Here is a 14,513-nt window from a genome sequence, read left to right on the forward strand (position 1 = left end):
GAAATTAAAATCTTTACAAACAAGCAAAAGCTAAGAGAATACAGCACCACCAAACCAGCTTTACAACAAATACTACAGGAACTTCTCTAGGCAGGAAATACAAGAGAAGGAAAAGACCTATAATAACAAACCCAAAACAATTAAGAAAATGGTAATAGGAACATACATATTGATGACTACCTTAAATGTAAATGGATTAAATGCTCCAACCAAAAGACACAGACTGGCTGAATGCACACAAAAACAAGACCCACATATATGTTGTCTCCAAGAGACCCACCTTAGACCTAGGGACACATACAGACTGAAAGTAAGGGGATGGAAAAAGATATTCCATGCAAATGGAAATCAAAAGAAAGGTTGGGTAGCAATCTTCATAACAGATAAAATACACTTTAAAATAAAGACTATTAAAAGAGACAAAGAAGGACACTACATAATAAGAAAGGGATCAAATCAAGAAGAAGATATAACAATTGTAAATAGCTAGCACCCAACATAGGAGCACCTCAATACATAAGGCAAATGCTAACAGCCACAAAAAGGGAAATCAAGAGTAACAATCATAGTAGGGGACATGAACACCCAGCTTTCACCAATGGATAGATCATGAAAAATGAAAATAAATAAGGAAACACAAGCTTTAAATGATACATTAAACAAGATGGACTTAATTGATATTTATAGGACATTCCATCCAAAAACAACAGAATACACTTTCCTATGAAGTGCTCATGGAACATTCTCCAGGATAGATCATATCTTGGGTCAGAAATCAAGCCTTGGTAAATTTAAGAAAATTGAATCGTATCAAGTATCTTTTCCTACCACAATGCTATGAGACTAGATATCAATTATAGGAAAAACTCTATAAAAAATACAAACACATGGAGGCTAAACAATACACTACTAAATAACCAAGAGATCACTGAAGAAAACAAAGAGCAAGTGAAAAAATACCTAGAAACAAATGACAATGAAAAAACAACAACCCAAAACCTATGTGATGCAGCAAAAACAGTTCTAAGAGGGAAGTTTATAGCAATACAATCCTACCTCAAGAAACAAGAGACACCTCCAATAAACAACCTAACCTTACACTTAAAGCAATTAGAGAAAGAAGGACAAAAAACTCATAAAGTTAGCAGAAGGAAAGAAATCATAAAGATCAGATCAGAAATAAATGAAAAAGAAATTAAGGAAATGATAGCAAAGATCAATAAAACTAAAAGCTGGTCTTTGAGAAGATAAACAAAAATGATAAACCACTATCTAGACTCATCAAGAAAAACAGGGAGAAGACTCAAATCAACAGAATTAGAAATGAAAAATGAGAAGTAACAACTGACACTGCAGAAATACAAAGGACCATGAGAGATTACTACAAGCAACTATATGCCAATAAAATGGACAACCTGGAAGAAATGGACAAATTCTTAGAAAAGCACAACCTTCTGAGATGGAACCATGAAGAAATAGAAAATATAAACAGACCAATCACAAGCACTGAAATTGAAACTGTGATTAAAAATCTTTCAACAAGGGCTTCCCTGGTGGCACAGTGGCTGAGAGTCTGCCGGTTGATGCAGGGGACACGGGTTCGTGCCCTGGTCCGGAAAGATCACACATGCCGCGGAGCAGCTGAGCCCGTAAGCCATGGTTGCTGAGCCTGTGCATCCCGAGCCTGTGCTCCGCAACGGGAGAGGCCACAACACTGAGAAGCCCCCGTACCGCAAAAAGAAAAAAAAAAATCTTTCAACAAACAAAAGCCCAGGACCAGAGGGCTTCACTGGTGAATTCTATCAAACATTTAGAAAAGAGGTAACACGTATCCTTCTCAAACTCTTCCAAAATATATCAGAGGCGGGTGCACTCCCAAACTCATTCTATGAGGCTACCATCACCCTGATACCAAAACCAGACAAAGATGTCACAGGAAAATAAAACTACAGGCCAATATCACTGATGAACATAGATGCAAAAATCCTCAACAAAATACTAGCAAACAGAATACAATAGCACAGTAAAAGCATCATACACCATGATCAAGTGGGGTTTATCCCAGGAATACAAGGATTCTTCAATAGACACAAATCAATCAATGGGATAAACCATATTAACAAATTGAAGGAGAAAAACCATATGATCATCTCAACAGATGCAGAAAAAGCTTTTGACAAAATTCAACACCTATTTATGATAAAAACCCTCCAGAAAGTAGGCATAGAGGGAACTTACCTCAACATAATAAAGTACATATATGACAAACCCACAGCCAACATTTTTCTCAGTCGTGAAAAACTGAAAGCATTTTCACTAAGATCAGGAAGAAGACAAGGTTGCCCACTCTCACCACTATTATTCAACGTAGTTTTGGAAGTTTTAGCCACATCAATCAGAGAAGAAAAAGAAATAGAAGGAATCCAAATTGGAAAAGAAGTAAAACTGTCAATGTTTGCAGATGACATGATACTATACACAGAGAATCCTAAAGATGTTACCAGAAAACTAGTAGAGCTAATCAATGAATTTGGTAAAGCAGCAGGATACAACATTAATGCACAGAAATCTCTTGCATTCCTGTACACTAATGATGAAAAATCTGAAAGAGAAATTAAGGAAACACTCCCATTTACCACTGCAACAAAAAGAATAAAATAGCTAGGAATAAACCTACCTAAGGAGACAAAAGACCTGTATGCTGAAAACTATAAGACACTGATGAAAGAAATTAAAGATAACACAAACAGATGGAGAGATATACCATGTTCTTGGATTGTAAGAATCAACACTGCTAAAATGACTCTACTACCCAAAGCAATCTACAGATTCAATGCAATCCCTATCAAACTAACAATGGCATGTTTCACAGAACTAGAACAAAAAATTTTGCAATTTGTTTGGAAACATAAAAGACCCCGAATAGCCAAAGCAAACTTGAGAAAGAAAAACGGAGCTGGAGGAATCAGGCTACCTGACTTTAGACTATACTACAAAGCTACAGTAATCAAGACAGTATGATCCTGGCACAAAAACAGAAATAAAGATCAATGGAACAGGATAGAAAGTCCAGAGATAAACCCACACACATATGGTCACCTTATTTTTGATAAAGGAGGCAAGAATATACAATGGAGAAAAGACAGCCTATTCAATAAGTGGTGCTGGGAAAACTGGAGAGCTACATGTAAAAGAATGAAATTAGAACACTCCCTAACACCATACACAAAAATAAACTCAAAATGGATTAAAGACCTAAATGTAAGGCCAGACACTATCAAATTCTTAGAGGAAAACATAGGCAGAACGTTCTATGACATAAATCGCAGCAAGATCCTTTTTGACCCACCTCCTAGAGAAATGGAAATAAAAATAAAAATAAACACATGGGACCTAATGAAACTTAAATGCTTTTGCACAGCAAAGGAAACCGTATCAAGGCGAAAAGACAACCCTCAGAATGGGAGAAAATATTTGCAAATGAAGCAACTGACAAAGGCTTAATCTCCAAAATTTATAAGCAGCTCATTCAACTCAATGTAAAAAAAACAAACAACCCAATCCAAAACGGGCAGAAGTTCTAAATAGACATTTCTCCAAAGAAGATATACAGATTGCATCAAACACATGAAAGGATGCTCAACATCACTAAGCATTAGAGAAATACAAATGCAAATTACACTGTGGTGTCACCTCATACCAATCAGCATGGCCACCATCAAAAAATCTACAAACAATAAATGCTGGAGAGGGTGTGGAGATAAGGGAACTCTCTTGCACTGCTGGTGGGAATGTGAATTGGTACAGCCACTATGGAGAACAGTATGGAGGTTCCTGTAAAAACTAAAAATAGAACTACCATATTACCCAGCAATCCCACTACTGGGCATATACCCTGAGAAAACCATAATTCAAAAGAGTCATGTACCAAAATGTTCATTGCAGCTCTATTTACAATAGCCAGGACATGGAAGCAACATAAGTGTCCATCAGCAGATGAATGGATAAAGAAGATGTGGCACATATATATATACAATGGAATATTACTCAGCCAGAAAAAGAAACAAAATTGAGTTATTTTAGTGAGGTGGATGTACCTAGAGTCTGTCATACAGAGTGAAGTAAGTCACAAAGAGAAAAACACATACTGTATGCTAACACACATATATGGAATCTAAAAAAAAAAAATCGTTCTGAAGAACCTAGGGGCAGGACAGGAATAAACACACATACTTAGAGAATGGACTTGGGGACATGGTGAGGGATAAGGGTAAACTGGGACAAAGTGAGAGAGTGGCATGGATATATATACACTACCAAATGTAAAATAGATAGCTAGTGGGAAGCAGCCACATAGCACAGGGGGATCACCTCGGTGCTTTGCGACCACCCAGTGGGGTGGGATAGGGAGGATGGGAGGGAGACACAAGAGGGAGGAGATATTGGGATATACGTATATGTATAGCTGACTCACTTTGTTTTAAAGCAGAAACTAACAAACCATTTTAAAGCAATTATACTTCAATAAAGATGTTGAAAAAATTTTTATCAGTATTCCTTGAGGGGGGTGCACCAACTACAAATAATTTAAAACTGATGCTACACTGGTTATGGACCAGTTGTGTCAACTTATATAAAGATGGGTTATTTTGTCAGAGCAAAGTAGTGAGAATAGCAACAAAGATACCCTGAACCTGGAGTTTAGCCTTGACATGAAGGAGCAGTGAAACACAGCTTGTGTATCAGTCTGACAAGGAGAATACCAGCTGGCTAATTAAGTGAACCTAATTTAAAGTAATGATGTAGATTCTCAGGATAATGCGCTAACAGCTAGAGAAGACTGCTGATGACACTTAAGAATACCCGATGTGTTACAATAAGCCACTTCCGCATCCAAGCAGAACCTGATTTTGCTCCACAGAAGGCAAAAATGAGGTCAGTTGTTTACTAGTTAATCTTTTACGCAGGAAAATATCACCTGCATGCCATTCTTACAAAAAGTATTAATGGCAAGAAAAGTAATAAGCATTTGATGTTTAGAGCAACACCAAGGTGACAGATTCCATTAAAAATGCGTGACCTTTTATTTTTAAGTTGCACACAGAAATGATATTAATGTCTCCACTGAAAACAAATATACCCCTATGGTAAGAATTTATCATGAGGCTTGTAAAACATGTTGTCAAGAAAACATTTGCCATTTAAGAGTAAAATGCAACAATGTTCAAGTTTTTAAAGTGTTTCGTGCTAAAATTACACACTTAATACCAATTCTCACATTCAAATATATACAAAAGAAATAAAAGAAAGTCAGAAATATGATTTCTTAGATAAGGTCAGTATAAAACACTAGGGATCCAATTTAATTGGACTGAAAAAAAACTTGAAAGAGTAAATTTAAATAAGTTTACTGTTCTTTTTTTCCTCTCTCTTTTTTTTCTGTTCAAAAAGAAGGCAATTTGATTTTGGATTCACTGTTCCATCTCTCTGTCCACCCTATAAAAAATTCTATACTAGTTTTTATCATATTCTGGAGATGATTAAATTTTGATTATAATTATTATTCTTAGTCGCCACTGTATAATATACTTAGGCTAAAATAAAGAAACAAACAGAGGTACAGCACACAATCAGTAAGTATAACTTCATTTGGATACAAAAAAGGCTGACTTGAGTCAGCCTCTGTTGAGAAAAGGTATCAAATTGAGAAAGCATGCTTTACTTTTCACAAAACTAACTTTGTACCTTGCAGGTGACTTTGAGTATACTCTGTCCTTGGATATGAATAAAGCTTTAAATCACAAATGAAGCAGTTTACCATTATTTTTTTAAGTAGCTAGAAATATTCTTTCCTTAAAGGGTTTTAAAACTTGAATTAATTGGATTATTAATTTATAAAGCATAAGTTTCAATACCTACATCTGTTAAATCTATTATTTACATGTTGTTTTTAAATTAGGAGAAACTTTGAGGGAATTTAGAATTCTAAGAGATTGCCTATTTTCAAGTATAAAAGTAGAGTCATTAGGATATTCCTAATTCACCTTTAAGCATGTACTTTCAAGCATTAAAATTCACATACTCTAAGGTCATGTTAAGACAAATATAGGGATGTGTTATTTCAGCCAACACTTAATAGACTTATGGAATTTCATCATCTAAAGAGGCTCACAGACTGAAATTATACATGGTTACAAAAAAAAAGAATTTAGACAAATTCAAAGATAGAAAACTTTAATTTTTTAAAAGACATTTTTATGGAGTATATACGTAAAATTTTAGGTTGATATTTATAGTCAACAATAGGCTTCAGAAAATAATGTCTCTTTCAGAAAGATGGCTAGACTGAATATACCCAATATGGAAATTTTCATTTTCTAAACTAATTTGGCCTCTAAATATCTATAGAATAGATCACTGCAGAACGTCCCAAATCACTGCAGCTGCTACTTCACTCTACTTCTTTCCAGGGAGGTATTCAAGCACCCCTATAATTCAAAATTTTTCTTTTTATTGACAGAAGGGCAATATTCAATTCCATCCCATACCTCCCCAGAGTTGTGTGGGCAAACCCATGACACAGTACTGCCTTTTTGATCCAAGGATTAAGTGCCCACATATTTCCTACAATAGGGAAGTCTCTGTTATGTTACTCTCCGTTCCTACTATTCCTCAAATGGAAGGCAGTCATAGAAAAATGAGGCAATAAGGCTGATAAATGGTGGCACGAGGCAAGATGCATGAAGACTGGGTTCAGATTTGTTTTTGATAGCTGACAATCCAAGAATATGCAGAGACTGTATATAGAGTGGGTAGAAGGGGTAAAACAGGAAGTCAGCCATCAAGACAGTGAAAATACACATTTTTTAATCACTACTTCTCATCAAATTGCTTGCTAAAATGTTACTTTAAAGTTCGGAAGAATTTTCACCTCTAATTCCATCTGGGACAGAATTTTCTGTTTTAGTACTCTTAAATCAGTTCATTTGTCATAAAAGTGTTCCTTTCTGATTACTTCTTGGATTATATGTTATTAACTTATACCTTCTCTTTAATTTGTTCTTTCTCACTACATTTCCAAATTTACTACCATGACTTTTACTTTAATACTTTCTTAGTTCCTTTTACTCTCTGCCAGGATTGTGGTTATTGTTATTTCTTTTATTCAGTTCTAATAGTATTAACCATGACTTTTGTCCTTGCTCTTTGCCCAAATTCTCAGTTTCCTTTTAATTAGTCTTTTTTGAATAAATCAATTTTTACCTTTTATATATTCATTTCATTGTGCCTTTATCTACATATATTTTTACTTTCCTTCTTTCATTTACAGTATTGTGATTTTCTTCAGCTAAATTCTAAAATTATCTAGTTAAATGTTTTCTTTTCTTTTCTTTTTTTTTTTTTTTTTGCTGTACGCGGGCCTCTCACTGCCGTGGCCTCTCCCGTTGTGGAGCACAGGCTCCGGACGCGCAAGCTCAGCGGCCATGGCTCACGGGCGCAGCCGCTCCGCGGCATGTGGGATCTTCCCGGACCGGGGCACGAACCCAGGTCCCCTGCATCGGCAGGCGGACTCTCAACCACTGCGCCACCAGGGAAGCCCAAATGTTTTATTTTCAATCTATTATTTATTTTTTTTCATTACAGTAACAAAATTCTTTCAAAGACAGTCTTACTTGGATTCAACATGTTTAATCATGATTACCAATATTACCTGCTATTGATATTGACATTTTAAATTTACTTTGCAGTTTTTGATAGCTTAGCACTGTGTCAGAGAATCAGTGTAAAATGATTTCATTAATATTTCTTGAGGCTAAATTTATAACCCAGCATGTGTTCATTTTCAAAAATGTTTCCTTTAGTGAATGCTCTAGTCTGAAGGTTTGTGTCCCCCCAGAATTCACTTGTTGTAATCCTAACCCTCAAAGATGATGGTATCAGATGATGGGCATTTGGGAGGTGGTTAGGTCATGATAATGGAGCCCTCACGAGTGGGATTAGTGCTTTTACAAAAAAGACCCCACAGAGATCGCTCACCCCTTCCCCCATGTGAAGACACAGTGAGATGGCAATGGCTATGAACCAGAAAGAGGGCCCTCACCAGGTCATGGTCATACTGCCACCTTGAGAAACAAATTTCTGTTGTTTATAAGCTACGCAGTGTGTTGTATTTAATTAAAGCAGGATGAATGGTGATATCAAATGATATTGAAAAGGTTTAGAAAGTGAAATATTTAGTAATAATGTATATTTAATTACTGCTGGAGGCAAAAAAATAATACAGGTATCTGTTAGTTCAAGCATAGTAATAATGTTCAATTTGCATAAAGTATTAATTTTGTCTGTTGATTTATCAAGAACAGAAGTATCAAATATTTCTCACTTACATCAGCTTTTTTGTTTTGTTAGTATATGACTAAATTATCTGGAACTGTCCTTAAATTTCAAATTTTATTTTTTCTTATTTTGGGGATATATCTCATAATCTGCATATGGCTAAGATTTTCATTATTCAGTCCATTACTTTTTATTATCAGCTATTATTTTACTCCAATCTCGGTTATTGTAATTATAAACATATTTGGTTTTATTCTATAATTTTGTTTAAAGATTTTTGTCCTGATTTTTCCATTCTTACTGTTTTCTCTTTCTTAATTCTTCTTTTCCTACTGTATTTAGGAGTAAGTTGTTCATGTAATTCTATTTTTTCATAGACAAATACAATATTTAAGACACAGTTTCTTAAAATATTAATAAACATACTTAATGTACATAGGTAATCCATAATTACTCCCATTCTTAAATAATACAAGGAACCTTAACATATATATTTCAAATAATATCAGCCCTTTCCCTGCTTACATATTGTTGTACAATATTTAAACATTTTTTTTTTGCTATTTTAGTCCTGTGTTTTCACTCTTTTAAAACTTTCAAACTTAAGTTCAGGGAATATCATTATTATTGACAGTTAGTATTTTAATAGGTCCTATGTTTACCAGTTTACTCGCTCTCTATACATCAAGTAGAACTGCTTAATTTTCCTTATTCCTGAAGCATATAGTTTTCAGTTTCAGTTTTGTTTAAATTTATTTTGTTGATAAAGTCTATTTTTTTGTATCTGATACAGTAAATAAATTATATACTTTTTCCACTGACCATATAATATCAGAGCATATTTTATTTCCATTTAGTCTTTTAATAATATTATTTCACTTTCTTTTGGTGTCCATTATCGCTACTGAGAAAATAGCTGCTGTTCTCATAGTACTTTATCTCCTATTTTTAGATCTTCCTTTTGCCTTTATGTGTGGCTGTGTCATGTTAATATATTCAGGTATTGATTTTTTTTCCATTTGTTTCATTGTCCTTTCTAAATCTGAGAGCTTCCTGTATTATATTTTATAAGTTGTATAATAAAGAGTAATACATAGTATATGTATATAATATATACAAATATATATAGTATATATAATATATATTACATACACACATATATTATATCTATTATTATATACATATACTATGTATTACTCTTTATTATATTACAGAAAATTCTCATTCACTTTGACCGAATTATCAACATTTCCCTTTTCTTTCTATTATCTCCCTCCAGAATTTATCCTTTCTACTGTTAATGTATAAATAAAGTCTGATATTTCAAAATAAATTTGCTTCTCATTATTAATGGCATTTGTTCTACAAAGTCACCACAAACACTGAATTTCTGAACACTGAACCACTGCTTCTATAGGAAATGCATAGTTTGGTTCCTATCAGTCTCTGGTCACAAGATTTTCATCATCTATCTGATCAATACATAACCTAATTTCATGAGTGTTTCTGCACAGAGAAATGTTATTTAATACATATTGTTTATTAATTAACAGTAACATTGAGAACTTCCCTGGTGGCACAGTGGTTAAGAATCCACCTGCCAATTCAGGGGAAACAGGTTCGAGGGCTGGTCCAGGAAGATCCCACATGCTGCAGAGCAACTAAGCCCGTGCACCACAACTAACTGAGCCTGCGCTCTAGAGCCCGCGAGCCACAAATACTGAGCCCACGTAGCACAACTACTGAAGCCCACGCTCCTAGAGCCCATGCTCTGCAACGAGAAGCCCACGCACCGCAACAAAGAGTAGTCCCCGCTCGCCGCAACTAGAGAAAGCCCGTGCACAGCAACAAAGAGCCAACGCAGCCAAAACGAAATAAACAAACAAATAAATAAATAAATAAATTTATATTAAAAAAATAAACCAGTAACATTGAACTCAGGGCCATACAGCGTTAGGACTCATGACTGATTTAAGCCCACCGTTGGGCACACCACGACCCTCCTTCACAAGCGTTTCAACACAACACAGTTGTCCTTGAAAACACAATAGTAAATAGACCGTGAAAAAAACACTTGTTCACAGTATGAAAGCCGAACCAAAAAAGTCGGGGTGTCTCCTTTTCCAACCTGAGCTGGGAACATGTACTTCAGGTCACACATTTCTCCTCACTCTGCACAAGTCCCTGAGCGTCTGCAAAACACCATGTGTACTGGTTTTGTGGATCTAAATAAATTCAAGAGAGTGAGTTTTAAATTCAGAACCAGCAAACAATGAGAATCAACTGTAATCGATTTTTCTGCAGCGAAAAAAAAAAAAAGAATAGCACTAGCTCCATGCAAACAAAATGACTTCACAATTATCATGTAGCCAGACACAGACAATGAATACTGTATATTTATTTCCATCTCTGTAATATTCAAAATTAGGCAATACTGACTTATGGTGACAGAAAGCCACATAATGAATACCTTTGGATAGGTAATTACTAGAAGGGGTAATAAAGCATAATTATTATTTTCATAAGATCACATGGAAAACCCATTTGGACTGAGGCCCAATTTTCTAACTTCTAAAAATGTGTTAGATTCTTATCTGAAAATATCCACAATCATAATTATATTGTAATATTAGTTTAATATTTTAACCTTGTATGTCTTTTACATTCTACTTTTTTATAGGCATTATAGACACTTTGAAAAATAATATAATTGATGTGATTTTTTACCATTGCATGAATGTTTCATTATTGATATTTCCTATTAATTTTAAATTTTACTTCATTGTCTGAAGATGGAAGTTAGATGAATAATAAATTATGTTAACTTTTCTCACTTTTGAATATCTACTAGGTAGTACATACTCAGTCAGTGTAGGTTTCTAGTTTGAACACTGAATTTAAAAACCAGCCTGATTAAAAGAACATCTAGTAGCTAACACATGCTAACTAAAGAGTCTTGATAATCCCTGACTGAATGCCTATAATTCGCTGGCCTATGTTGCAGCTGAAATCAAAGTAAAATCAACCTGGTCAAAAATCAAGCAGTCTCAAAGACAGACACATAGGAAGCAAAATAGACAGAAAATATATGTTCTCACAGAAGTTACTGGACCATTAGATTGGGTGCACAGGGAACTGTGTAACCCTGGAGGCCTTAGAATTTTCTAGTAGACAGTTATTCAACCTTCTACTCATGACTCTTCTGTTCATTCTCATAGTAGAAACTGAACCACTGGACTAATTATCCATTGTAAATTTGTAACCCTGGAGATATCAGAGCTTTCTAATAGAAACACTTTTGATTCTTTTATTTGTAATACCAAACACATCTCATAAAAGGCAATTAATGAAGTATACAGAATGGATAGATGGGTGGATGGAATGGATAGATGGGCGGATGGAATGGATAGGTGGGCGGATGGAACGGACAGGTGGGCGGACGGAATGGACAGGTGGGCGGACGGAACGGACAGGTGGGCGGACGGAACGGACAGGTGGGCGGACGGAATGGACAGGTGGGCGGACGGAACGGACAGGTGGGCGGACGGAACGGACAGGTGGGCGGACGGACCCACGTGAAGCTGTTAAGATCTCTTAGAATGAGAGGCCCTGATTTTGAACTTCTTAACACTTCTTTTGGTTCTAGTCAGGAATCAACATTAGAGGGATTAACAGCTACTTCAAATTCAAACCAATACTGATGCAAAAGAAAAAAAAATCTCTGTAAATATAAGAAATGGTTAGATTCCTGCATCTGTCAGAATTTTGATAGTAAATAGCACTTCTATAGTCCAGACTCTGCTACAAATGCTTTGTATGCATAAATTGGTATAATCCTCAATATAACTTTATGAGATATGTACAGTTATTATTCCCATTTAACAGATTATACATATCTCACAAAACTATTTTAAGTTTGTTTCCTTTGAGCTGAGAAGCCATAGATCCTAACAGGATACTGTTAGGCTGAGATACTGGAGCCAGTATCTGAGAGATACCGGAGCCAGACTGCCCGGGCATAAATCCTGCACTGCCCCTTGATTATTGTAAGACTGAGTTCTAGTAGACTGTCCAAGATGGACAGTCTTAGAAAGAGCAGGGCATAAAATAGGTGATGGCTCAAACCAGAATAGTTTTTCATAACCATGACCATGGCAACATGGAAAAATGACATGGCAAGGTGTGTTATAGGTGTTTTTCTCTGTCATTGACCTATGCACATATTACTTGTTTTACTACTATAGTAAAACCTACTAAGCTACTATTATCTAGTAAATCTACTATTGTCTCAGCCTTTGTTAAGAATCACATGAGAAAGATATACTACTTTACTGTGATGGTAACTAGGAACACCTTAATTGGCCTTGGACTGGGACTCTCTTTGCTCTAGACAGAATAAACAATTGTGAGGACGTTTTTTGTGTAACTGGTCATGTGGGGATTATGAGGTATTCACGGAATCTAACTGTTGAAAACAAAAGCTATTTCAATTACTTCTTTAATTCTTTAGGCTCAAGGAGTGGAATGAGAGGACAGTTTGTAGAAATTGTGTATACTTTTTAGTTATCCAAATAACGAAACAAGTTATCAATGGCAACCAAATGGCAATGCACGAGTTACCTGGTAAAGTCTATTACATTAAATTAAATAGTCTTCAAAACCACTTTCAAAAGGAGGAGTCATTCATACCTGAATAACTTTTTGAGACTGCACATCAACAAGAAGGACTCTGTCCAAAGTTGGCTGTGCCACATAAATGAACTTGTCCTTGACATTGACAGCTGTGGCCCACACACACCTCTGGACTTCCTCGCCTTCAGCTCTGGGACAGACTTCACCCTGTAATTTAGAAAATAAAAATCAAATGAATATCTTAAATGATAACATGGATATAGCCATATTATGAGTAACATTAATGTTTCATGCTCTACTACTTTTAGCATCAGAAGTTTTATATATATATATGTTAAATATGTATTCATGTTACATATTTATATATTTAGATTTATGTCAAATATATAAATATATAAAGAGTTAAATCAAATAGAACAGTATATAGTGCATATTTAAATTCATTAAATTTGTATAGGAATCAATGTGAAATAACCCTTAAAATATATTTTATTAAGCCTTTGAATGCTTATTTATAGTAACATATAGTCTTTTCATTTGTCACTACCTATTCTTAGCTCAGTAACTGCAGAAGTACATAATAAATCGAATGTTTCCTCCCAAATCCCCCCAATCTCAAACTTCTTTACCAGACATTATATGCCACACTAAAGTATATTTAGAGCTTCTCAAAACCTCAAGAGCTGCCCTCATAGCATATTCATGGGCTTTTTAAAAGCTACCAAATCCACTACACAAGACTGAAGGAGTCTTCTACTTTGTGGAGAACCAGAAACTTAGAAAAATGATAATAAGGTAATTACTCGAAATGGTTATTTTATTTTCAATTTGGGATCAAGGTCAAATTTTATAAAGTCCTTTAAGCTGCCTAAGCCCTTATTCATTCTTCTCCTTTACCCTAGAACTACCTTCTGGTTAATATTGTGTAGTTTGTGCTATATGGTCATAAAGGAGGCAAAAATTATCTTCTATTTCTTCCTTCCAACATTCAGTAAGTGAATGTTGAAGGGATACGTAAGCCTTTCTGATTTGTATGGGAAGACACATGGTGATTAGAAGAAATGTCATTTAGCTTGTTATTTTTGTTTCAGGTTTTTCTTTTATTCACTGGTCTGTTGGTTTTGTGATTCTCACAATTTATTTGTAGTTAGAAAAACCACTGAGAAGAGAGATTTCTTGAACTGTATATGAAATATATGTATAAAGATAAACACTTACTTACATAATGATAAACACTGATTCCAAATATGTCACTTGTTTTATGGTTTACGCCTGATCACCGATTATCATGTCTAATTCATTGATTTGTATATTCCAGTTAGTAACTCATGAGCTCAATTAGAATACTCTCTTTAACCTCTAATTCAAACCAAAACATTTATTTTTCAGGAGATATACCATCCACCATATATATTTAATAATCATAAAACAAAATCAACAAAATTTTCATGGTCAACACCACCTAAGCATTTCTTTCAATGAGAAGATAATACTGACAGCACATAAACCACATCTGTCTTTTAGTGACTAAAATGACTACCACA

General features: G+C 34.9%; 1 protein-coding gene across 3 annotated transcripts in view; it reads right to left on the reverse strand.

The window, feature by feature from the left end:
* Positions 1-14,513, reverse strand: part of FSTL5 (follistatin like 5) — a 656,124-nt gene that overhangs the window by 51,431 nt on the left and 590,180 nt on the right. For all 3 annotated transcript variants that reach the window (XM_065877718.1, XM_065877721.1, XM_065877719.1), the window contains one exon: positions 13,027-13,176. In XM_065877718.1, coding sequence (XP_065733790.1) covers positions 13,027-13,176 — 150 coding nt within the window. The remainder of the gene's footprint in view (positions 1-13,026; positions 13,177-14,513) is intronic.

Source organism: Phocoena phocoena, chromosome 5 (assembly GCF_963924675.1).
Source record: "Phocoena phocoena chromosome 5, mPhoPho1.1, whole genome shotgun sequence".
Classification (NCBI taxonomy): Eukaryota; Metazoa; Chordata; class Mammalia; order Artiodactyla; family Phocoenidae; genus Phocoena; species Phocoena phocoena.